Genomic DNA, 24,243 nt, shown 5'->3' with positions numbered 1-24,243 from the left:
TTGCAATGGGTCTACTCGAAGTATGACTAAATCTGGGTCTAATTGTACGTGTTTATGAATTTCAGTTATAAAAAACACTGTCAGTGTTACAACTTGTCAATCTAAATTACAATAATTTTACTTTTGTCTATTTCAAAAGTTAAACCTAAAACTGTAGCATTAGTTTTGAACACTCCAAAAGCATTATATAGATGATGAATGCCAAGTATAATTATTGTCATTAAAATGTATGAATATATGGCCTCATTGTACTGCCATTTAAGAATATCAATGCTATGTAAGAAATGGTGGAAAATCAGTTGAAGAGCATCTTCTGCTCTGCTTACAGAACATGCCTGTTTTGAGCCACACAGGGTTGTTGTGAGGATAAAACAGAGAGAAGGAGAATCATGTAAGCTGCCTTCAGTTCCTTGGAGGAAAAAAGGTGGGATATAAATGTAATAAAGATCCAACCCATAGTTTGCAAATGCACTCCAAACTATGGGTTCAGTGTTAGCCACAGTTTGCCCAATACAGATAAATATGCTGCCCTCTTGGCATAATTTCTTCCACTTGTCCATTCAGTAATATGTTTTTCCTCAAGGAGTCTCCCCACCCCCAAGGGAAAACATGTAAACATATTCAGTGATGAGCAAAATGCTATCTGCAGGTTACACAGAATAAAGTGTATAAAATTATACACTATAAAATTAATTTCCCAAGTTGAAATAGTTGATATGTTCAGCTACACAGAAATTACCACTGATGTGAAATTTCAGATAGTTTAATCCTACCAGTATACTGTATTATAGTGTATGTGACATTAGTACAGTTCTTGATAAGTGCTGTATGTCACATAGTAGTGCTATGAAGCTTGTTAACCTCTAACTAAAGAAATAGTGAGGTTTCAGAGAGTGGATGGAGACCAAGCTTTTGCAGAACTGTAATTCCAATTAAAGGTGTCACTGATAATAAAAGGAAAACATTTTGTAGTTTCATAATATCATTCCTGGATTTATTAAACTTGCAAAAATAATAGCTTATTGTTAAATTTAAGAGTTCTGTATAGTTAGATCCACTTGTGTAAAACTTTCCAAACACATAAATGCTACTTAGAAGCTTAAATTTTCTTTTCAAGGGTGACTTCACCTAGATTGCTTCATTTTAGTGGCAACAGAGTATATTGCTTTAAATGTCATTTGTTTGCATCACAGATTTGCCTGATGAAAAGTTCCAAGGCCAGCTCTTTTGAGATATTAAAGCAATATATTTTTTCTAGGCCTGTGCTGAATGTTCTCCAGTTTTGATTTTCCAGTTGAAAATAGTGCTTTCAGAGGGACCAAAATAAATATCCTAGACCGTGATAATTTTTTTGATTCCGGTCACTGTTGTTTGCCCTATAGGTTCGTTGTGGGTGTCATTGCTGCGTGTCATTGTGGGCAAATTAAGCTAATTTGAAATGAGGGCAATGATTCCTGTATCAGTCACATGTGCAATCCCAGCCACCTGGGAATCACACAGTGAATGAAATGATGTCATGATAGGCAATCAGTCTTGGCTGTATGCTGGTCACTGAGAGCAAATGAAGCCAAATTCAGAGTGTGGACAATGTTTACCAAATATGTGAGCATTTTTGGCCCCCTTTCAAAGCAATCACTGAAAAAGAGACATTTCAACACCACCACTAGAAGGGGGGGGGGCTTTTTGATTTGCTCAAAATGTTTACATACAGGTGACTTTCTTCTTTTCAGTTTTGAAAAAGTTAGTTTTGTTTTAACTTTCTGAAGAAATACCTGGCTACCTGCTCAGTATGCATGACTGTTTGCTCTACTAGCACTAGCCTATCTTACTGTGGTCTACATTAGGTGTGTTAATCTGTGGGAGATGCTGACATATATATTTGGTTAATGCTTTGTCAATCTAACATTTTAATTGAGAAGAATTGCAGTGATACTGAATAAGCATTAACCAAGTCTTACTCAAGTCTCAGTTTTGAAAGGTTAAAACTAGCCTGTCACTCCTAATGAGACACTGTATACTTACTACTAGGGAGACCTAAAGAATATGGTCCTTTATGTACCCAGGTCTAAGCAGTGACTAACAGCTTTGCTCAAATTCTTTTCAATTGCATTTAGGCTGCAATGTAGATACAGTTGCAGCATGACTAGAGGGAGCCAAGAACATTATATGAAGCCTTAGTTAAAAGTTCTGAAGGTCTTAGCAATTTTCTTCATTCATATTCTCTGAGTGCATTCATATTCTCTTGCTTCCCATGCTTTGATATTTAGCTTCTTCTCAACAATAAACTGCAAACTATGACCTATACTGTAGCTTACAAGAAGATGTTTTCAGAATTGGGAATTTATGGATAATATCCAATAAGTGAGGCAAAACTGTAACAGATATTGAAACACAGAAATACGTAGGTTCAAATATTTTAGGTGAAATGAGTATCTTACTAGTTTTTGCATGATGTGACAGATTTAGCCTACTATAAACACTCAATATAAACACTACAAAATATAATCTTTCAAAAAGCTATAGCGTATGAGAAAGTTTATGAAAATCCCAGTAAATCACAAAAGGTTACAGTATATACTTACAGCAGTATTTAACAACATACCTTTGCCAGCATTTCTAGGAGGAAGTGGAGGGGCATCTGCTGCTGTAGGTGACGTTGTCGAGTCTGTACTTGCAGAGACAAAAATCTGATTGGGAAAGGCTCCATAGGAAAGTCTCTGTTTGTCCCTTGGAGTGCTCAGACCAGGAAGAGCCATTTTGTCTTGGGGAGAAATACTGGAAGAATGACAAAAGCTCTGGGGTCTTGGAGAACGCTCTTTCTTTATTGGACTAGGCTGTGGGAAAATTTAACACACTTATTACAATATGTACTATCCAGTTCTTTAAAAGGTAATGCAGATGAAAGAGAAACAACTTTTACACAAATCGTTTTGAGTACTGTAGTTTCTCACTGTTAACAGAAATGAGAAAGATTCAAAATGAAGAACCTGAAAATTAAGGTTCATGCACTAGCCGCCGATGTATAAATGGACCTCCCATGTAATCAAGAACTTCCTCATTCACTTCAATGCACCTGCAGTGTTGTAGTATGCATCCCATTATTTGTATATGTGGGAGGCCCACAGACGCAAATATCTTGTGAATGTTAGGACTGGAGGAAACAAAGCCCTTTACCCAGCACACATCTATAAATAAAACATTTGTTCACAAATACAGTATAATTATTTAGTGGAACTGTAAACCGGTTACCAGCACTTAGAGACTAGCTACACATTACGTTCAAAAACATGTAATAGATGGAACCATGCTGTCGGCCTTTTTTTTTGTTTCATATATAAAAGAATGGAGTAAAAACTTTCAATCCAACTCTTTGAGTGGAGAAATGTCTGGAGGATATTTAATCCTCTCCCTACTTGTTATGTCCCTGCTCCAATGTAGTTCTCCATGGGGGTGGGGGAAACCCTGCCGTGGTGCTAATTTGAAGTATAGACTTCAAATTTTCAGTTTGCATCAGAATATGATCCGATGGCCCAGAGCAGGGGCTGGCAACTTGTGGCCCTCCAGATATTTTGGCTCATGGCTCCTATCAGCTCTAGTCAACACAGCCAATTGTGAGTGATGATGGAAGTTGTAGGCCAAAACATCTGGAGGGCCACAAGTTGCCCATCCATGCCTTAGCATGTTTACTTTACCTGGATTTAGTAAGCAACCCTAAAAATGTACCCCATGTTAATTTTTTTGTCCCAGTATACCACAAGTATTTGCCCTGAAATATTTGAGGGGAAAAAATAAAGCACACTTAATGTGATTTAAATGTTATAATGTGTAGATATTTTTATGGGAATACTTATAAGAATTTAAAGTCAACAGCATGTACTTCCCCTTAGACTGTTTAAATTTAAGAACAAAACATACAAAGGTACTCAAAACTATTGAGACATGAATTACTTTTAGCAGCTAAACCACTCATCTATTTCAACAGACTTCAACTCTCTTCCCCTAAGGTTGTTGGGGCATCTTCTGCTCAGCTGTCACTATTTATTAGTTTCACAGAATCATAGAAGAGTAGGGTTGGAAGGGGCCACTGAGTCCAACCCCCGGCTCAATGCAGGAATCTAAGTCAAAGCATCCCAGACAGATCGCTGTCCAACTTCATCGTGAATGCCTCCAGTGTGGGAGAGCCCATCACCTCCCTAGGTAATGGGTTCCATTGTCATATTGCTCTTACAGTCAGGACGTTTTTCCTGATGTTCAGCTGGAATCTGGCTTCCTGTCACTTGAGCCCATTATTCCGTGTCCTGCACTCTGGGATGACTGAGAAGAGATCCTGGCCTTCCTCTCTGTGAGAACCTTTCAAATACTTGAACAGCGCTATCATATCTCCCGACAGTCTTCTCTTCTCAAGGCTAAACATACCCAGTTCTTTCAGTCTCTACTCATATGGCTTTGTTTCATTTCACCCTGAGACATATATGTATTAAGATATGTCGAGATAATCACCTGAAAAGAATTAGTTGTTTGTAATCCACTCAGAGAACATTGGTTATTGGGTGGATTAAAAATATAATAAATAAATTTCAATGTTGAAACTAATATTGTATTTACGATTCGTATACACTCATTTTTACTAACAAACTTATGGAATAGAATGTTTTCTGAGGAAAAACAAAGCACTGGAAAAATTTCTACAGAAAATTTGCCACACCACATCACTGCTTTAAAGTAGGCTATTTGAGTCTCAGTGTCACCTTTGGGGCTGGAAAATCCATGGCTGTGAGATCTTCACAGATATAATGTTAGCATGATTAACTAGATGTATTTGGAGGATGTGATTAGAGTGCAGGGGGACAAGAGGAAAGTGATCCAAGGTTTCCATGAATTGGGGATGGTGGCTCTGGATTCCTCTCATCCAGTAGACCAAAAATAACTACTTCATATTGCCAAAGCAGGGCGAGGCTACCTATGGAGAGTGTATTTAGACAGCTAAAGTCGAAGTAGAGGACTAAATATATTTTTCTGCACTGTGACGATAACTTGGTTTCCACTGTTTTTTTGGCATACTGCATTCTCTACATATGTGAGATAGGGGGCAGGGAATGTTCTCCTGAGGAACACTCTTTTGTCTCTGGGCTGGGCGCTGAAGAGGGTGTAGTGCCTGTGTCAGGTGAGCAGCCTCTTAAAATGGCATAGAGATACATCATTAGAGTTAAGCAGCTTTGTTGTTGTTCAGTCGTGTCCGACTCTTCGTGACCCCATGGACCATAGCACGCCAGGCCTTCCTGTCTTGCGCACTCTCCCGGAGTGTGCTCAAGTTCATATTCATTGCATCCGTGATGCTATCTAGCCATCTCATCCTCTGCTGTCCTCTTCTCCTTTTGCCTTCAGTCTTTCCCAGCATCAGGGTCTTTTCCAGAGAGTTTTCTCTTCGCATTAGGTGGCCAAAATATTGGAGCTTCAGCTTCAGTATCTGTCCTTCCAATGAGCACTCAGGGTTGATTTCCTTTAGGATTGACTGATTTGACCTCCTTTCAGTCCAGGGGACTCGTAAGAGTCTTCTCCAGCACCACAGTTCGAAAGCATCAATTCTTCGGCGCTCAGCCTTCCTTATAGTCCAGCTCTCACAGCCATACATTACTACTGGGAAAACCATAGCTTTGATTAGACGGACCTTTGTCGGCAAGGTGATGTCTCTGCTTCTTACTATGATGTCTAGGTTGGCCATAGCTTTCCTCCCAAGGAGCAAGTGTCTTTTAATTTCATGGCTACAGTCACCGTCTGCGGTGATCTTGGACCCCAAGAAAGTAAAATCTGTCACTGCTTCCATTTCTTCCCCTTCTATATGCCAGGAAGTGATGGGGCCAGATGCCATGATCTTCATTTTTTTAATGTTGAGTTTCAAACCAGCTTTTGCACTCTCCTCTTTCACCCTCAACAAGAGGCTCTTGAGATCCTCTTCACTTTCTGCCATTAGGGTGGTATCGTCTGCATATCGGAGGTTGTTGATAATTCTCCCAGCAATCTTAATTCCGACCTCTGATTCATCCAACCCGGCATTTCTCATGATGTACTCTGCATATAAGTTAAATAAGCAGGGTGACAATATGCAGCCTTGTCGAACTCCTTTCCAAATTTTGAACCAATCGGTTATTCCATCTCTGGTTCTAACTGTTGCTTCTTGACCCTCGTACAGGTTTCTCAGGAGACAGGTAAGGTGGTCTGGTACTCCCATCACTTTAAGAATTTGCCACAGTTTGTTGTGATCCACACAATCAAAGCCTTTAGCGTAGTCAATGAAGCAGAAATAGACGTTTTTCTGGAATTCTCTTGCTTTCTCCATGATCCAGCGAAAGTTGGCGATTTGATCTCTAGTTCCTCTGCCTCTTCGAAACCCAGCTTGTGCTTCCGGTAGTTCTCGGTTCGCATACTGCTGAAGCCTAGCTTGTAGGATTTTGAGCATCACCTTGCTGGCATCTGAAATGAGCGCAATTGTGCGGTAGTTTGAACACTCTTTGGCGTTGCCCTTCTTTGGAATTGGAATGTAAACTGACCTTTTCCAGTCTTGCGGCCATTGTTGAGTGTTCCAAATTTGTTGGCATATTGAATGCAGCACTTTAACAGCATCATCTTTTAGGATTTTAAATAGCTCAGCTGGAATACTGTCATCTCTGCTAGCTTTGTTGTTAGTAATGCTTCCTAAGGCCCACTTGACTTCACTTTCTAGGATGTCCGGCTCAAGTTCAGTGACCGCACTATTATGGCTATCAGGGGCATTCAGATCTTTCCTGTATAGTTCTTCTGTGTATTCTTGCCACCTCTTCTTAATCTCATCTGCTTCTGTTAGGTCCCTGCCTTCTTTGTCCTTTATCATGCCCGTCTTTGCACAAAACGTTCCCTTGAGATCTCCAATTTTCTTGAAGAGATCTCTAGTCTTTCCCATTCTGTTGTTTTCCTCGATTTCTTTGCATTGTTCATTTAAGAAGGCCTTCTTGTCTCTCCTTGCTGTTCTCTGGAACTCTGCATTCCGTTGGATATATCTTCCCCTTTCTCCCTTGCTTTTCGCTTCCCTTCTTTCCTCAGCTACTTGTAAAGCCTCATCAGACAGCCACTTGGCTTTCTTGCATTTCTTTTTCTTTGGGATGGATTGAGTTGCTGCCTCCTGAACAATGTTACGGACCTCCGTCCATAGTTCCTCAGGCACTCTGTCTATCAGGTCTAATCCCTGAAATCTATTCCTCACCTCCACTGTGTATTCATAAGGGATATGATTTAGGTCATACCTGAATGGTTTAGTGATCAGATTTAGATTTAATCAATCTGATTTCGATATTGACCAGCTGGTGATGTCCATGTGTAGAGTCGTCTCTTGTGCTGTTGGAAAAGAGTGTTTGCTATGATCACCGTGTTCTCTTGGCAAAACTCTATTAGCCTTTGTCCTGCTTCATTTTGTACATCAAGGCCATGCTTGCCTGTTTTCCCGGTGATTTCTTGACTTCCTACTTTAGCATTCCAATCCCCTATGATGAAGAGGACATCTTTTTTTGGTGTTAGTTCTAGAAGGTGTTGGAGGTCTTCATAGAACCGATCAACCTCAGCTTCTTCGGCATCAGTGGTTGGGGCATAGACTTGAATTACTGTGATGTTGAATGGTTTGCCTTGGATTCGTACTGAGATCATTCTATCGTTTTTAAGATTGTACCCCAGTACTGCTTTTCCCACCCTTTTGTTGACTATGAGTGCTACTCCATTTCTTCTGTGGGATTCTTGCCCACAATAGTAGATATGATGGTCACCTGAATTAAATTTGCCCATGCCTGTCCATTTTAGTTCGCTGATTCCCAAGATGTCGATGTTCAGTCTTGCCATCTCATGTTTGACCACCTCCAAGTTAAGTTAAGCAGCTTATGAGCTCCCTAATTCAGAGATCAGGGTGGAATGATGGAGGCACTATGCATGCAGTCACCCCCCCCACCCCCAAATCTGATGTGGAACCATTTGATGCAAAACTTTTTTTTACCTTATCATCCAAGTCATCATCACTTTCATCCATTTCTTCTTGTCGAAGATTCCACTCATACTCTACATGTACATGTGGATTTAATTTTCCTGCTTTGGCCTGAGAAAGCTGAAAACATATACAATTTTGAGGTGTTAATCTGTTATCGTTTAGAAAAAGCTTATTTTCTGTTTCCAGGGGCACTGTGCCATATTATAGTTTTTTTATGGGTTGTTGGATTTGTCTTTCAACAATAAGCAAAACCCCATAATTCTTGAATAAATTAATATAATCCACACTACATAAATATGCACAGCTAACTAACTTTATGTGTTGCCTGGGGAAGTGGATAGCATTTGGAGAAACATGCATGAGAATAAGCAGAGGGCCATGGAGAGCTGCAAAGAAGATGTGCAAAGTGGACAGGCCTTGCATTTAGGCAGGGGAATGCACACACAGGGTCACATCTGACCCATAAGTGTCTCTTGTATCTTCATGCTTTTAAAAATGAAACCTCAGAATTCTGTGTTTTGTATTAGACATAAAGACTTGGTTCTGTAGTCAAAGGTGTTGGTGTCCTAGCAGAGGCGGCCACTCGCAGAACAGGGAGGGGAGATTTTTTTGGCCAGTTCCTCCTTCCCCATCCTTTGCTACCTCCCATGCTGCTCAGGAGGGTCCTCCCACCAGAGCAGATTTCTGAGGGGTGTAGGGGGCACTAGTGAAAATCACTTCTCCCCTGCTCCTCTTTGGTAATCAGGAAGTTCCAGCAGAACTTTACTCATGGAATTTCTGAATCTAACCCATACATGTCGTGTTTCCCTGCACAATTAGCGGAATTTTCAGCCCCTCTCCCGCTCAGTCCCATAATAGTAGCCCATGTCTTTTTTTTCCTTACCAAATCGTCACACTGGATAGCTTTCAGTCTTTTTGCTGTGTCCTGAGCGGTCTCTCCAGTATGGTTTACTATGAAGTTTAAATATGAAATTAATTAGTCAAACTATGTTGCAAAATGTTATAATGAAATTCAGTATTCTGAAAAACTAAACATTTAAAAAGTAAGATGAAATAAAAATGGAACTACTGATATATACACTGGGAATGATCTGGGAGCACAAGGGATCCTACTTATCAGTAAAAGCAATTCAAGAATATAAAATTAACGCAGTTCAGAAACACAGAACCTTTCAGCTGATGGGGGCGGAAGGGATTCCATGCTTTTCTACTGCAAGCAAAGTAGACACGTAATGGTTAGCAGCTGAGATCTAGACTTCTTGGGTACTAGAAGCGGAGGAATGATACAGGGAGCCTGGAACTTGCTGGATTTTAGAAATGCACTTACTCTATTTTGAGAATACTACCATGACACACCATTATTACATCTCAACTGTAAATCTCTACATTTATGAATTTTCAGAAAAATACTTGAAGACCCCAAGTACCCTGAAGTAACATAAAGAAAAATTGACCTTAAAAATGTTGCCCTGAATTTTCATTTTCAGGGAAAGCAGGAGTAAAATGCTATTTCATTTTAACAAGTTAACATCAAAGGCAATAATAGCTGAGCTAAATTATCAAAGGTACATTTGAAATATGAACAAAATGTAAATCAAGAATCATCAAAAGATTTGCACTAAGGAATATTGTAACTACCTGAGGAAGATTTTTAATTACTTCAAGTCTGTGTCTAAGTTGAAACATTTCCCTTCCAGTCAGCTATACATTTTTTTTGCATTTAATTATAATGGCCCTGTTTAAAGCTTATATCCCTTAAAAACTTTCTGTATGGAATATTGAAAAGAATTCCAAAGAGACAGACATACTCACCTATATCTATTGCTGGCTTGCCCTTCAAAACCAATTTCAAACATTCAGGCTTATTATATATACTGCAGTAGTGCAGAACCGTATTCCCCAATGCTGTCTGTTTATCCAGGTTTCCACTAAAAATCAAAGTGAAAAAACAATATTAGTGCCCCATAACAAATGATCTGTGTTGTGTTTGCTATGTATTATGCATCCAAGTGCACATTCATGGTTGTATTTTATTTTATACTGACAAAAGCTTACAACTAGGTAAGAAAAGGAAATATTAGCAGTATATTCTGACATGTGAAGTAGTTTGAGGTACTCCAGTTATGGCAGTCATCCTGTCCCTCTATCTTAGTTTCATTCTCTTTCTATCATCCCAGCTTTCTACCAGATGGAATACTATGGCAGATAAACTTCTCCCCGCTGCCCCAATTTGACAAACATGCATGTGTCTCCACCATAAATATGAAGATAAGAAAATCATGGCAGCTGTTAGAAAAAGGTTAAGAGCCTTGTGGTGGTGGCAGGATGAGGAGCCAAGGTTGCACATCTCCATAAACTGTTGCAGCAGCAGGAAGCAGGAGAATGGGGGCCATGTTAGAGCCAGAAGAATACGAATGTTGTGACCAGTGCATATGGGGGAATGTATGATGCACACTGGGGCAAAATAAATAAACTCCAACTTCACATATACATTGATGGTATCTGAACTGGCAGCGACTAACCAGGAAAGAGATCTTGTGGCTGTGGTAGATATAGCTCAATGAAAAAATCAAATAAGGATCATCACCAAAATACGTTACATTAAGCATGCTTTAAAAAAAACCACAGGAAATGTTCTTTTTTGACAAAAAGCAGCCATGTGGATAGGGACTGCTGCACAGAGGGAGGGAGGTTAACTCTTCATTCCCTATGCCATTTTCCAGCCAGAAATCTCTCTCTCTCTCTCTCTCTCTCTCTCTCTCTCACACACACACACACACTATATGTATATGCCCCCAAAGGTGCTCTTTATTGAAAATAGCAGGTTCTGACACAAACAGTGACTGGGAGGGGGGAATTTCCAGTGGGAAAACAACGAGGGGAGGAAAGGGATAACCCTCTCTTCTCCCCATGCCTCAGTCCTGTTTGGGCCCTCATGCAGCTGCTATCTGTGAGAAAAAGAACCTTGCCAGTGTAAAAAAGCATGCTTAACGTAACATGCAGTTTGACCCTAAGTGTGAAGAGGCAGTGCAAAAAGTAAATGCCATGTTACAGATTAGGAAAGCAATGGAAAATAAAACAGCCACTATTCCTAAAGCATTTATGTAGATCTATGGCATAGCCACATTTGGAATATTGTGTTCAATTCTGATTGCCCCATCTAGAAAAGGGTACTGTAGAACTGGAAAAGGTGCATAAAACACAACCAAAATAATCATGGAAGGGTAGACAATATTTTTCTCCCTCTCCTGTAATACTACAACTCAGGGTCACCAAATGAAATCTGAGGGTAGTACCATTCAGGATAACAACAAAACGCTCTTCCAATTGACTTAAGGAATCCACTGCCACAAGATGACGCAACAGACACTGGCTTAGGTGTTTTTAAAGGACTGATTCTATCAACAGTTACCGAGAGAAACAATGGGGGAGAGCTGTTGCCTTCATTACCAGTTTGTGGGCTTCCCAGAAGCCTCTTGGGCTAGATGGATCCGTAAGGGCTTTTATTATGTTAGGTTCTTAATTTAGGGGGCTGGGGTTTTAAAATTAGATTTTCAAAGTTTGAGAGAGACTGAGTTAATGCTTACAACCCAGGATACAAGCAAATAGCCTTTACCAGTTTTGTACAAGGAAGTCAACCAGATGGAGTGAGGTTTGGTCAGCAGTCCGGACTGCTAAATGAAGAGCTGTTTCTCCTGGCTCCTAAAGATAGAAAGCAGAGCTGAGTATTAAGGACTCTAGGGGTCTTTTCTCTGGATAAAAGTGTTAAGTTGTAATGTACATGATTTCTCTCACCCGGAATACACTGAAGACATTCAAGTATTTATTCACTAAAAAAAACACCCTGAGTAGATAAAATTACCCATCAGTCTCATATGTGTACAAGGAAAATAACATAAATTGCCTCTGGACAAAAGAATACATAGTATAGTAGCAGCTTGTGTCAAGGTGAGCTACTTAGTTGATCATTATCTTTATTATCTTGTTTGTACATCTGTATAAGGTTATGGGTTTTGTTTATTATAGTCATAACTTTCAGATCACTTGTCTTACCTGTCCAGGCTCCAGCAATGGCTCCATTAGCTCAACCCCTTCTGCAAAGACTTGAATTAGTGCAAGTAAATCCCTGGATTTAACAGCCTCAAGTAGTTCATTCAGTTTAGCTGCTGCAGATGCACAAGTCTTTCTGGAGAACTTATGATCTACATATTTAGCAGTAATAAATTCTTTACGTGCAATCCTGAAAATTGGGAAAAATACTATTAGAAGTCTCTTGTTAGCAAATTGTTTTTCGATAAATAATCAAATTCCATTTTGTATTTGAAGCCACAGATTAAATTTAAGGAATTAAAAAGGAACCTTTTTCAAGAACACATCAGCAATAATTTGTTCACCTATTCTCCTAGATGCTTTTATCAAGAGACCCGTAAAATTGAAAGTGCCCCCCCCCCCCCCCAGGGTTAAGCCTCTAAATATAAAAATGTCCAGATTCTGTTTTGTGTAGAAATGCAAATGCCAAGTCACAGATGTAACTGAAAGTATTACCTGCGTAAGCGAGTTATATATTAAAACCCCAAGATAACAAGTTTGTATTATTAAAGTATATTTTCAAATATTCAGAGCCATGAAGAAAATCACAAGAAGATGATTGCATGGAGAGCCTTAGGCAATGTTTCCCAATTCAACCAGCACAGCAAATGTAGATGACCCACAGGTGCTCCTGTATCCAACATACCCCACTCTTCAAGCCCAGACTACAGAAGATAAGAAACCTTTAACTGTCCAAACATCACATAGAAAGGGATAGTTTGGAACAGTCAGAAGAGATAAGCAAAAAGACTACAGAGGGAAGAATGACTATGAGAGAGTATGGAAGCACAAGATGACCAGAACAGGTTAAGTGGTGGTTGGAGATTAGAGAGGACCAGATAGCAATGGTGCTTTGGGGGAATTCAAAGCAGAGGATATTCTTCTGGGCCTAAAACAGTGCTGTAGTCAGAAATATTGCTGTAGTTTAGCAATAACAGAAAAACAGGGTTACCTAAAATATTTTGACACCATGAGACACCATACAGAAAGTGTCAACTACTAGTTGTAGTTTGTTTGCTTTTTTGAGTGGTCTAGTAAAAATATTAACTTGTAAATCTTGTTTGCCTTGTATGAAAGTTTGATCTTTACTTTTCACAAATCACTCATGCAAAAGTACAAAAGTAGGTTTACAACAGGATTTTTCAGGGCAACTGGTTTGGGAGCATAAACGAAGCATTATGAATTCAATCCATACTTTGAATTGATAAGGGATTGTTGAGAAAATGTTGTTTTGTATCATGTCTCTTCTGTAATAGTTAGAGAAAATAAAATAGCTAACCAAGGCATCTAAGGGCAAATTCAATTGCCTACTTGCAAATATGTAATGTGTGAAGTGGTAATACCAGAATCTGACAGCCTTAGAAACTCTGCACCTCTATTAACAAACTTAGAACTGAACAGGCCTCTCAGCAAATTACCTCATTGGGTTGGATCCACATTTAGATATGTGCAATGGAACCAGGGGAAGCAGACTTCCATGCCCCCTCGCTCCCTCCTCCCAACAGCAGCCCCTTGAAAATGCTGCACAGGAGACCCTGCTGAATGGGAGGCAGAGGGGAAAAGGGGGGAGGTGTCCGTGAAAATGAGGTGAAGTCACCTTCTAGATTACTCTGCATGCACAAATGGGACTACATTCTGTGTCACCAAAAGCATCTCTAACCTGACTCTATCTTATTTTTTCTTCAGCATAGCAATCTTTGTGGTCCAAGCAGGGCTCACCCAGGGATGAAAGGGAATACACAGTTCTTCTCCCCACCACCTTCCTCCTACAAAGTATCTTATCTCACATTACAAATGCTGGAGTAAATATCACTGGTGCTTACCGAAAGATGTATCCCCTGACTTGCCCAAATTAAATCTGCTACCCCCAAAGGCCCCACATAAGTATTAATCCTGTACTTCAAACAAAATTTGCTTCCAGCTATTAGAATAATAATAAAAAAGAGTAAGCAACACAAACAGTGTTGGGGAAGAAGAGCTGGATCTTGAGAAGAATGCCATCTGAAAAGTTGCCTGATACTGGTGCTTGTTAGTAAAATGTATTTCTTGGTTTTGTTTTATATTAAGGTATCTCTATATTTCCAACATTAACTTTGTCCAAATATAATGCATTTTCATTACTTACATATCACTTGATGGAGTAGGTTTTGGAGAAGGACTTGGTAAATTCCCCTCCATAATTTCATTAAAGCTATTGTTTCCTATGTTCTTGGCCAGCTGTAGAAGTAAAAAAAAAAGTATTGCAATTAGGACTTTGCTATTAGTCAGTGGGGCTATTCTGTCTTTCCTTCCTTAACAGGTTTTTTTTTTTTTGTGGAATGAAAAAAGGCAGAAGAAAAAGTGGGAAAACTTTGTCTGGACCCTCTGTAAAAATCCATGAATGAGGCAGGGTGATTGAATGATAAAAGCCTCATCTGGAAACACCCCAAGACTTCCAAAGCATAATATTTGAAGTATAGTGGGGGGTTTAAATGCTATCTTATGATACAGGCAAATACCCACCCCTGGCATATTAAAAAGGGATCGATATTAAAAATATGTCTGAGAAATCTTTTTCTTCAAAATTCTAGCCTAGTGTCACCAAGAATGTCACATTCCAGCAAGCTGATACAAAAAGCCAGGCTCTTGCCAAAGTGCGTCTATTGAAGGAAAAAGAACACACCAGTACTATCTGGAACATGGACAGCAGCCTTATACCAAGTGATCAGACCACTGGCCCATCTCGCTCAGGATATTAGCTTTCAGTCGCTCTCCAGGGTTTCGGTCTTTCCTGGCCCTAGCTGGGAAACTGGACCTGGGACCTTTTGCATTCAGAGCATGCGCTGCACCACTAATTTCCAGCCCCTCCCCATCTTTATTCCCTTATCACTAGCAGTAACTGCACAAATGTATTTGTTCTAAGGAAGGTGAATTTTAGCCATTTCATAATGTTGCTTACCAAGAGTTCAGATGTTCCTAATTTGTCTAGCTCTAAAGACTGGATTCGAGAAATATGAACGCCCATTTCCCTATGTATTCCAGAACACTCTATACAGGTTAAAATACCCAAGTTAGTTGAAAGCCACGTTGGATCTGAACAAAAAGCAGAGGGAAAACACAACATTAAACAGTCTTATTTGTCTTTTCATTCACAGTAGTGTTTATGGATATATTATTATAATAGCAAGACAACAATGGAGACTTGATAACTTCATTAAACTTTGAATTTGTAGAGTGACAAATTTCTTAAGAAAGAAATATTTGGGCAGTCAATTCCCATGTTAGCTAAAATATATTTAATATACAGAAAAATACCTGGTGAGCCACAATCACAGCATACATCATTTCCAGATAATCTCTGTATGTCATCAATAATGGCTTTTGTAAGATCCTCTAAACTATTTTCCCCTGTGCTCTGTTCTCCACGGAATGCCATGTTTAAAGCTTCTTCTTTGCTGTTGGTCAGTACTGATATCCATCTAATACAAAATAGATTTTTTTAAATAATGTTATTTCCCCAATGTAATAATGTATATAAGAAAAAAAGTCTAAAGGACTGCAAGAGCAGAAGGAGCAACTGTATACATATGGCAAAGGGGAAAACAGGGGTGGCGGTGGCAGTAATCTGAATGACAGAAGAAAATTAACACAGTAAGAACACAGAAAGAAAATGTAACAGGCAAAACAAGGAAAAGTTGATGGTGGGGAAGTGTTTATATTTATTACAAAATACCAATAAAATGTCTGACTTTCATGCTTTGGAGCAAACAGTTCAGCTACAGTACTGAAATCCTGGAACAGGGTAAAAACGCAGGTTTGCTAGCTGTTAATCAGTGAGGACATGAGACAACAAAAAAGTCATCAAGTAATGGGAATACTTCTTAGTAAGATTTCATAGTCAAAATAGAATTCTCATAAGCAAATAACATCTTGGATCTTAGATCAAGTTCTATTCTTGTATTTCCCTGTTAAAATATTTAAAGCATATTTAAAACTCTAGCTGCTTTACAGTAAAAAAATAAAAATGGGGGGGGGGTTGGTGCAAGGGCTTTTAGTCAGGGCAGTACATAAGAACATAAGAATAGCCATGCTGGATCAAGGGTTCATCTAGTCCAGCATTCTGTTCACACAGTGGCCAACCAACTGTCGACCAGGAACCCACAAGCAGGGCATGAGCGCAACAGCACACTCCCACCCATGTTCCCCAGCAACTGGTGTACATAGGCTCACTGCCTCTGGTACTGGAGGTAGCACATAGCCATGGGGACTAGCCATTGATAGCCCTCTCCTCCAGGAATTTGTCCAACCCCCTTTTAAAGCCATCCAAATTGGTGGCCATCACTACTTCCTGTGGTAGCGAATTCCATAGTTAAACTATGTGTTGTATGAAGAAGTACTTCCTTTTATCTGTCCTGAATATCCCATGAATCAGCTTCATAGGGGGACTCCAGCTTCTAGTATTTTGAGAGAGGGAGAAAGACTCCCTATCCACATTCTCCACACCATGCATAATTTTGTAGACCTCTATCATGTCTCCCCTTACCAGTGGGGTAGCAGTATAAATAATACTGCTACCCCACTGGAAACTCATAAGTAGTGACACAACCCATTATGAGGAACAGCTCCCTAGAGGCCTGCAGAAGGACAGTGGCCCCAAGATTGCAGTTGTGGACTCAGAACAGGGAGTTGCTCGTGTCCTAAGCAGAAGGATTGAGCTCACAGTGTGATTGGGCTGCACCATAGAATGGAAGCAGGCTAGAAAGCCTCAATGGGTGTTTCACGTCTGGTCAAATGAGGCATCAGATATCTCTATATAAAGTAAGCAGCAGGGTGTTGCAAGCGAGGAAGAACTTTGGCCCTGGAAAAATGGGCCAGGCTACAGAGTAGGAGAGGAAGTGTGCTAGCAGCGAGCTTAGAAAATGGGCCATGAGCCAAGTGAACCTCAGGCACCTGTTGGAGCTGCATGACATGGCATCCGTCCATTCTGACTCCCGTGCATGAGGAGTGTTAGGCTTCAAACAAAGGGACAATGACCAGGGAGGCTCAGGATGGGGTGGAACGAAGACGTTGGCAGGTTAATGAAAGGAAATGACAAGGACGTTCCTGACTATTTGACTGAAGCAATGCTAGCGAAGTATTACAAATGCCATACTTCTGAGAGACAGTTAGGTGGAGGTATACAAAAAAAGGGTACTATGAGGGGTGCCCAAGTGGTACTGTTGTTTTATCTTGTGGTGAGGATGTTTTATGACCATGTTTCCCAGCAAGGCTCTAGGTTAGCCAAGTTAAATGTACCCTTGTTGGTTGCTTGACTAGGATGGCTACATGGTAGTCAGTAAGGCAAGCTTCAGTGAACTCCAGTTTCAATACGGGCATATACCCTAATTTACTAACATCAGGATCCTTTTGCTCCTAGCTGCCATGATCCTCCTGCCCATACAGCCGGTCCCAGAACAAAAGAAATATTAGACAAGGTACATCTTGTACTAGGTCCTGGGTGACACCACTTAGGATTAAATCCAAGATTGCCTCCCCTCCGGTCGGTTCCATGACCAACTGTTCTAGGGCACAATCATTTAGGGTATTGAGAAATTTAACCTCTTTGTTGTGGCTGGAACATGCATTTATCCAATCATGTGGGGGTAATTGAAGTTGCCCATTATTACAATACTTCCTTGTTTGGAGGCCTCCCTGATTTCATTTTCCATCTCAAGGTGACTGTCTTATCTTTTTTATGAAATCAAGTCCAATCCTTTAGCACGTTGTACAACGAAAGAAGTTGATAGGTTCCAATACCAAGGTTGTACAGTGTCTTTAATTGTGATGTTGGCACATTACAAGTGTTCATCCAATGCAACTCAACACGCTACAATTGCACTGGTACAGCTATACAAGTGAGATGTAGGCAGAAAAGGGAGGATTACCACTAAGGCACAATCTACAGCACATGAGATTCTTCTTGCATCAGTGCAATACTGTAATCACAGATTAACTGTCTATGGAGCAAAATGTCTTAGGCTGCTCAAGCAATTATTGAGTTATCCTCTCTGTCAGGGAAGGAGACTTTTCTTTAGTTGTGGACCTGGGTAGGAGATGCAAACTCTTGAGAACATCCTACTGTCTTGCTTATGTCTGTTTGTAGAGGCCAGCCATATGACTTCTTTCAGAATCTAGCCTTATTTGAACATTTTAATAGTGCAAAATCAGATAGTATTAGAAATAGGTTGTATAGTAATTAAAAAGAAAACTACCATTTTATTCTTATGAGGTGAAAGCAATTTACACTCCACAACCAAACGCTTTCAAGATTATATGGATTATTTTTGCCAGTAAAAGAAAATGGAACTTTGTAATAGTTACAACAGTCCAATCAGAACTGATTTCAACTGATTTGACCTTATTATATATTTGTGACACCTGAACTTGGTCAGTCAGAAGGCTAGATAATGAGATATGATTAATCTAAGATGTACATTAAGCTTTTACTAATGGTATTTGATTTCTGACCCATACTAGGAAAGCAATGGTGACAGCCTTTTATGCTAAGAAAGTGCTTTAGTATATCGGCCAGAAGAAGAGTGTTTTAATTACATGTTATCCAAAGTTCAGCAATACATTGCATATTGAAATAGAAGTCAACATTGACTACCAATTAAGGGAAATCTCTTGCCAAAACGGAACATTGTGAAAATTCTAAAAGTCTACCATGATAACTATGTCTTTCCATTATGGCACATATAGAAGTGAGATAATGGGAGGGGGGAGAGAAACAAGGATTCAGCCACACCATGTTCATTTATACTATGGCAGGTAACCGACACTGCACTGACCGCTCAGAGAAACAGACTGTGTCCAGTGAGCTACTGAAACAGCTGGGACCTAATAGCCAATATACATATTTATGGTATCGTGTTTTGATCATTGTAAATAAATCTATGTCCTTATATAGTGGGATCTGTTGGACTTGTGATGCCAGGAGATCACATTAATAGAAAGTTTCACCAAAGGGTTAATGTGCTCTTAGGGGGCGATCCTATTCAGATAGGCGGCCGCCTCCAAACTCAGAGGTGACTATCCAATGCAGGGCAGGAGAAGCACGGAAGGGATCATTCCCTCTGCGCTTCTCCTGCCCTGCATTTTCAACTAGACAGCCAATTGCGGCTGTCTAGCCACGGGAGGGCAGAGCGGGGGAGGAGGCTGCTGTACAGCACACTGGATCTGTCATACAGGCATTTCCACCCTCCCGGCCCCAGAATGCCCTCTGGGAATGCTCTTTTTTGGCTGCTCCGCACTCCTCTTGTGAGTGCGGAGCACAGGGCTGTTCTGCGCTGCCTCCAAGGCAGCGCAGAAGTGGGGGGAAATCAGTTCTCCGGGAACCGACCTCAGAGCGCGGGCTCCATGGTCGGTTCCTGGAAAACCAGATATCCTGTCTAGCCACTATTTAGCAGCCACAGGATTGCTCCCTTAGAGTATTAGAGATGTAACAGCAAGGTTCACCCAGGGTGCAGAGCTAATCAGCTCCCCTAGATACACGCAGAGAACACTGCCTACAAGCAAGGCATAGCCAAAGAAGTTTTTGCTACTTAAACCAGGGCTTCTTTTTGTACAGAAAAAAAGTTCACTTCTTATGTCAGTGCTTGTGCCTTTTGCAACCAAGTAACCTTTGCTTTTGCCAACCTTCACTTTGTAGACTCAGTTATTCAGCCACTCTTGCTAGCAGGATCTGGCAGTTTAACAGAAAAGTACTTTTGCCAGAGGGTTATGCCATTTAGTAATGGCTCCAACTTAGGAAGAGGGGACTGTAAGAAAGGGCTGTTGAAATGGAAAAGAGAACTATTCCCTTAGGATATATGAAAAAGAGTACCCAACTGAAGTGTATGAAAGCCAAAACACACTCAATAAGTGGCAACTAGAATTAATGGACAGGAACCTCATCAGATGAAACAGACTCTTTGTCAACATTTCTTCATTTAGTAACCAGACTATCTGTAACCAGTTAATGATGGCTGAGACCTAACCCCTAAAATAATCTCATTTGTATATGAGAGCAAGATGTACTATTAATTATCTGATTAATCACTTAGCAATTAGTCACTTAGTAAACACACAAACTAATCCTTCATTTTAATAGGCAGATTTTAGCTAGCATATTGCTTTATGAGGTGTACCCTGAAATGTTTAAAAACTAAAATGCAGCCATTCACTTCCAACTAATAAATCAAATACAATGCATATGAAACTAACAAAATCTCACAGACGTACATGATGCTATTTGATTTATTTATGAGTAATTTCTCCATTCATATGCATGAGATGAGAAGAAGCCCAACTGTGAAAACCAAAGGGGGGGAGTGTGAGGCTCACCCACCCCCACCAAGGACCCTGTTCCAAGGATCTTTGGTGGGGGTGCACTTTGGGGCCCCTCCAGCCATTTTTCAGCAGGTGGATTTTTTCGCTTCCTATACAAGCCTATGAGGAATTGCTTGTATAGGGGGAAAATAGCTTGGTGGGTGCCTCAGCTTGGCCTTGTGGGTGAAGTGGTGCCTTATGGGTACATGGGAAAAGGAAGCACAAAGCAAGTTTCCTGTTTCAGAATGCCCACATGAAACACAAAGCTTCTCCCAGGCAAAACTCTATGCGAGCAAACCTTAGGTGGGAGCAGGCAAGTATAAACAATGTCCCCCCCCCCCTCTCTCTCTCTGACTATAGAATAGAAATTACTCCTACATATAGGAAAGCTTTTTCAGAACCAGGCTGCTCTTTGCAGCAACCTGAAGAGACAGGTGAAAGAGAATAGGAACCACACAGGGATTTCACCTCATGAGGTCCCATTTAATTGTCCTACTCTAAGGGGTGGAAGGAGCATAAAAGGGAAGAGTAAAGGCAAATTATTAACTCAAAAATGCTCCTGTAAGCACCTGCTCCCAATTATTCGATTTCCGATGACATGAGGGAGGGCAATGCTGATGAAAGTGGGCAGTAATTCCTTCCAGAACTAAGTGTCCATCAAATCGAATTGTTCTTGCAAGCCTCAGGATGAGGCATGACTAATTTCATATCGGGCCGGGGATAAATATGAAATATACTATTTTATGAAATATACTAACAAACTATCTAGTGCAAATATTTTTAAGCTATATGATTCATCCTTTATATAAATATATTCTTGATAGGAGTAATGGTAGGAGAATAAGTTTGTATGTCTTAGAAACAGAAGTTACGTTTTTGCCAACATAATAAGCTGTTAAAAACGTCAGGAAACATCTCTTTCACAATCTGGATAGTTGGTGCTAAATTCTGAAGTGTAATTACATGAGCTGATCTGTAGCCCACTCACACTCTGCTTGCAAATGGGCCTCCAAACATTTACCAGAAAAAAAACATGAGGGAAACAACAATCTGTAGAACTGGAACAAAGACCAGAGAAGCTCAGAATAAAGAAGAGGACTTAGACAAAACTTGGTCCTCTTGACCTCCGAGTTCCCTCCAAGTGAACTGAGGGTGAAAGAGGGGGCTGGACTCGATGGTCTTATAGGCCCCTTCCAACCCTACTATTCTATGATTCTAAGAATCCCTAGACAAACTGGGGGAAGAACAGCTGCAGGAAAGTGACCTGTAACCCCTTTTTTACCTTCTTGTGCCTGGATCTACACCTGAAGGAGTGCTGATGCCTTGTTTTCTTTTATTTGTGTGTTTATAGGCCCTAGAGTGGGGATGAGAGTGGCTGGAGCCACTTGCTTCAATGAATTGGAAGAATGACCCCTCCATCTCTTGAGAAACAAACTGCTTTACTCTTCTGAGGAAATTGGGATGGGCTTGGTCCCTGCTGAAATAAGGAACCAGTGGGGGTGTGGGAAGGGATATCCCTAGGCCAAATATCCCACAAATGCCACCAGAATTGTTCATCGCCTGCTGAAGGGATGTATCTGACTTCCCTTTTCCTAGCACTACGTTCATCTCCAGACTCAGCACCATGACCCTGGGCCTTGAAAAAGCCTTGCCTAGGCACCAGTTAGGTGTTGGCAAAGGTAGCAGGCTCAGCAGCCACTAGGCCCTGGAGTGCCAAGATCTGGAGAGAGCAGTAAGGTGCTGAGCACACACTGGCACCATCTGCATCTAAACTAGAAGGCCCTGGGGGGCAGAGTAGGTCCCAGGGCCTGCTGCTTCCCCTGAGCATGCTCACCAGCAGTTGTGGATGTCCACATAGTCCCGATGGAGTGGCACATCCTCCCTCTCTTTCTCTGTTTGCTGCAAGAAACCACCTGATCTGGATAGGACAGCGTAGTGGTTTCGGTGCTCCCACCTGCCCCCAGGTTCCAATGCTGTGGCAGGTAAGCACAGCAACCCGGTGGGGGTTGCCTTTCCCCACAAGAAGAAAGCTCTAGAGACTCCTCCCCCTCTTCGCCTCAAGTGGGAAATACAAGGGGGATCCCAATTTTCCAAAACATACATAATTCTCTTTAGAGAAATGGTATGCTGAGCTTAATCTGGATCCTGTTCGGCAGACACTAGGCAGGGCTGATTTGGGGAATCCTGTGTAGCCCTCTCTTGTGAGAGGATCAAGTTGACTGGACCTTGCCTGGTGTCCAGGGGGGAGGGACTAACCCAAAGGTCATGGAATGTGCTACAGGAGAACCTATCATAGCTCAGCAGACATTCAGCAGAAACTTTGTGGTGGGTGCCATTTTTATCACCCATATTTTCAAATTAATCTTTTAAGTAGCACTAAAGCATTTTTCCAGCTATACTTTTTTCAAAAACAGACACATTCAAACAGGAGCAAAAATATCACTTAAATGAAAGAGTTTTATACTCCTATAATGCGCTATAGATAGACAGACAGACAGACAGACAGACAGACAGACAGATATAAATAGAAAACCCTTTCCAGTCACTGTCATTTTATCAAGGTGGTTAATGCTGCTGACTGGAAAGGTCTTTTTTTAATGATTTTTTTAAAAAAATAGTATCACAGGAGTACAGTGTTACCCCCCTAAAATGGTACTTCAGAGAAAACAGGCATTATAAAATGGAGATATGGTGTTATACCTGTATAATGCTAATTAAAAGATCATTAAACACACCTTTCTGGTCACCTCTTCCATTAAAAGTGGTCGGGAAATAGTGGGATGTACACACAGAAAATGCACAATACCCCCCGGATAGTGTGGAAATTAATTTGTAATTGCACATGTAGCTTACACCGGTAGAGCAATGATTTACTAGCACAAGAGCCATTTGTTTGGAAGCACCCCAGAACTGGTTGATTTGAAAATACAATGTAATATGATGTGTTAGACTGGATTTATAGCTCCTTTTGATACCTATTTGCCTTAAAGGCATACAAGGAAAATGGCAATTATGAATGGGAACTGGTTCAGTTCCCTCTGCTGGGAGTTACAGGTAAGCAGCAGAGACTTGGTCCTTGTGCAGCTCTCCTAGGGGGAGGGGGAAGAGAGAAGAGAACACACAAAGTGATCACTACTACCTTCACTGAGGTGGATGTGTTAATTCTTATCTGCTTCTAATAGCAGGAAGCAAGTGGGACCTGCAGTGTGTAATCCCTCCTAAAAAGAATGTTCCTGTTCAGGGTTACAGCTAGCCATTCCCTCCAGGCATGGTATTCCACACTCCCCCCTTCCCCACCATGGTCCTTTTTTTCTTTTCCAATTGTCATGATGTTCTGTGGATACTGAGCATGCTTAGTTCTCATTGGGCTTTTTTTTGGGGGGGGGGGGCTTCTGCAAACCTTGGGGTTCCTTTGAGCATACTGGTTTGCTTTTGTTTCCCAGTGGCTCCCTGTTGGCTGCAACCCTGTCAGCACTCACCACCTTTGCTTCCTATTAGAAAGAGTAATTTTTGATTCTTCATAGTCCCAATGCTAAAAGGTCATACAAGTAAAGGCCAATAATCCAAGAACTGCTTCAAATGCTATGTGGTGGTGAACATGTTAGCCACCACATTAATCCCAGTTCCTGCTGAAAGTACCAGTACTAGCCCATGCTTGCAGATACAAGTTTGCCTCAATAATATATTACATTTTTTCATACATGCATATAAACAGGCCAGGATCCAATGCACTCTGGCTGTGCGTGTGTGTTTCAACTCACCCTTTTCAGTAAGAGTCCTTCACCAGCTACAAAAAGTCCTCCCTAAAGGTCAGAGGACCC

The 24,243-nt window shown here is 40.8% G+C and overlaps 1 protein-coding gene across 6 annotated transcripts in view; it reads right to left on the bottom strand.

Annotated features, from left to right (window-relative positions):
• Positions 1–24,243, bottom strand: part of ASAP1 (ArfGAP with SH3 domain, ankyrin repeat and PH domain 1) — a 253,995-nt gene that overhangs the window by 19,642 nt on the left and 210,110 nt on the right. For all 6 annotated transcript variants that reach the window (XM_084848792.1, XM_084848795.1, XM_084848794.1 and 3 more), the window contains 9 exons: positions 15,389–15,552; positions 15,033–15,166; positions 14,220–14,311; positions 12,059–12,245; positions 11,622–11,707; positions 9,818–9,933; positions 8,889–8,956; positions 8,015–8,122; positions 2,603–2,834 (listed from right to left, as the gene is read on the bottom strand). In XM_084848792.1, the coding sequence (XP_084704918.1) occupies positions 2,603–2,834; positions 8,015–8,122; positions 8,889–8,956; positions 9,818–9,933; positions 11,622–11,707; positions 12,059–12,245; positions 14,220–14,311; positions 15,033–15,166; positions 15,389–15,552 (1,187 nt within the window). The remainder of the gene's footprint in view (positions 1–2,602; positions 2,835–8,014; positions 8,123–8,888; positions 8,957–9,817; positions 9,934–11,621; positions 11,708–12,058; positions 12,246–14,219; positions 14,312–15,032; positions 15,167–15,388; positions 15,553–24,243) is intronic.

The sequence above is a fragment of the Heloderma suspectum genome, chromosome 4 (assembly GCF_057233095.1).
Source record: "Heloderma suspectum isolate Gila_16-S chromosome 4, 16-S_ref, whole genome shotgun sequence".
In the NCBI taxonomy this organism is placed as follows: Eukaryota; Metazoa; Chordata; class Lepidosauria; order Squamata; family Helodermatidae; genus Heloderma; species Heloderma suspectum.
This window is presented reverse-complemented; position numbering and strand designations above follow the sequence as displayed.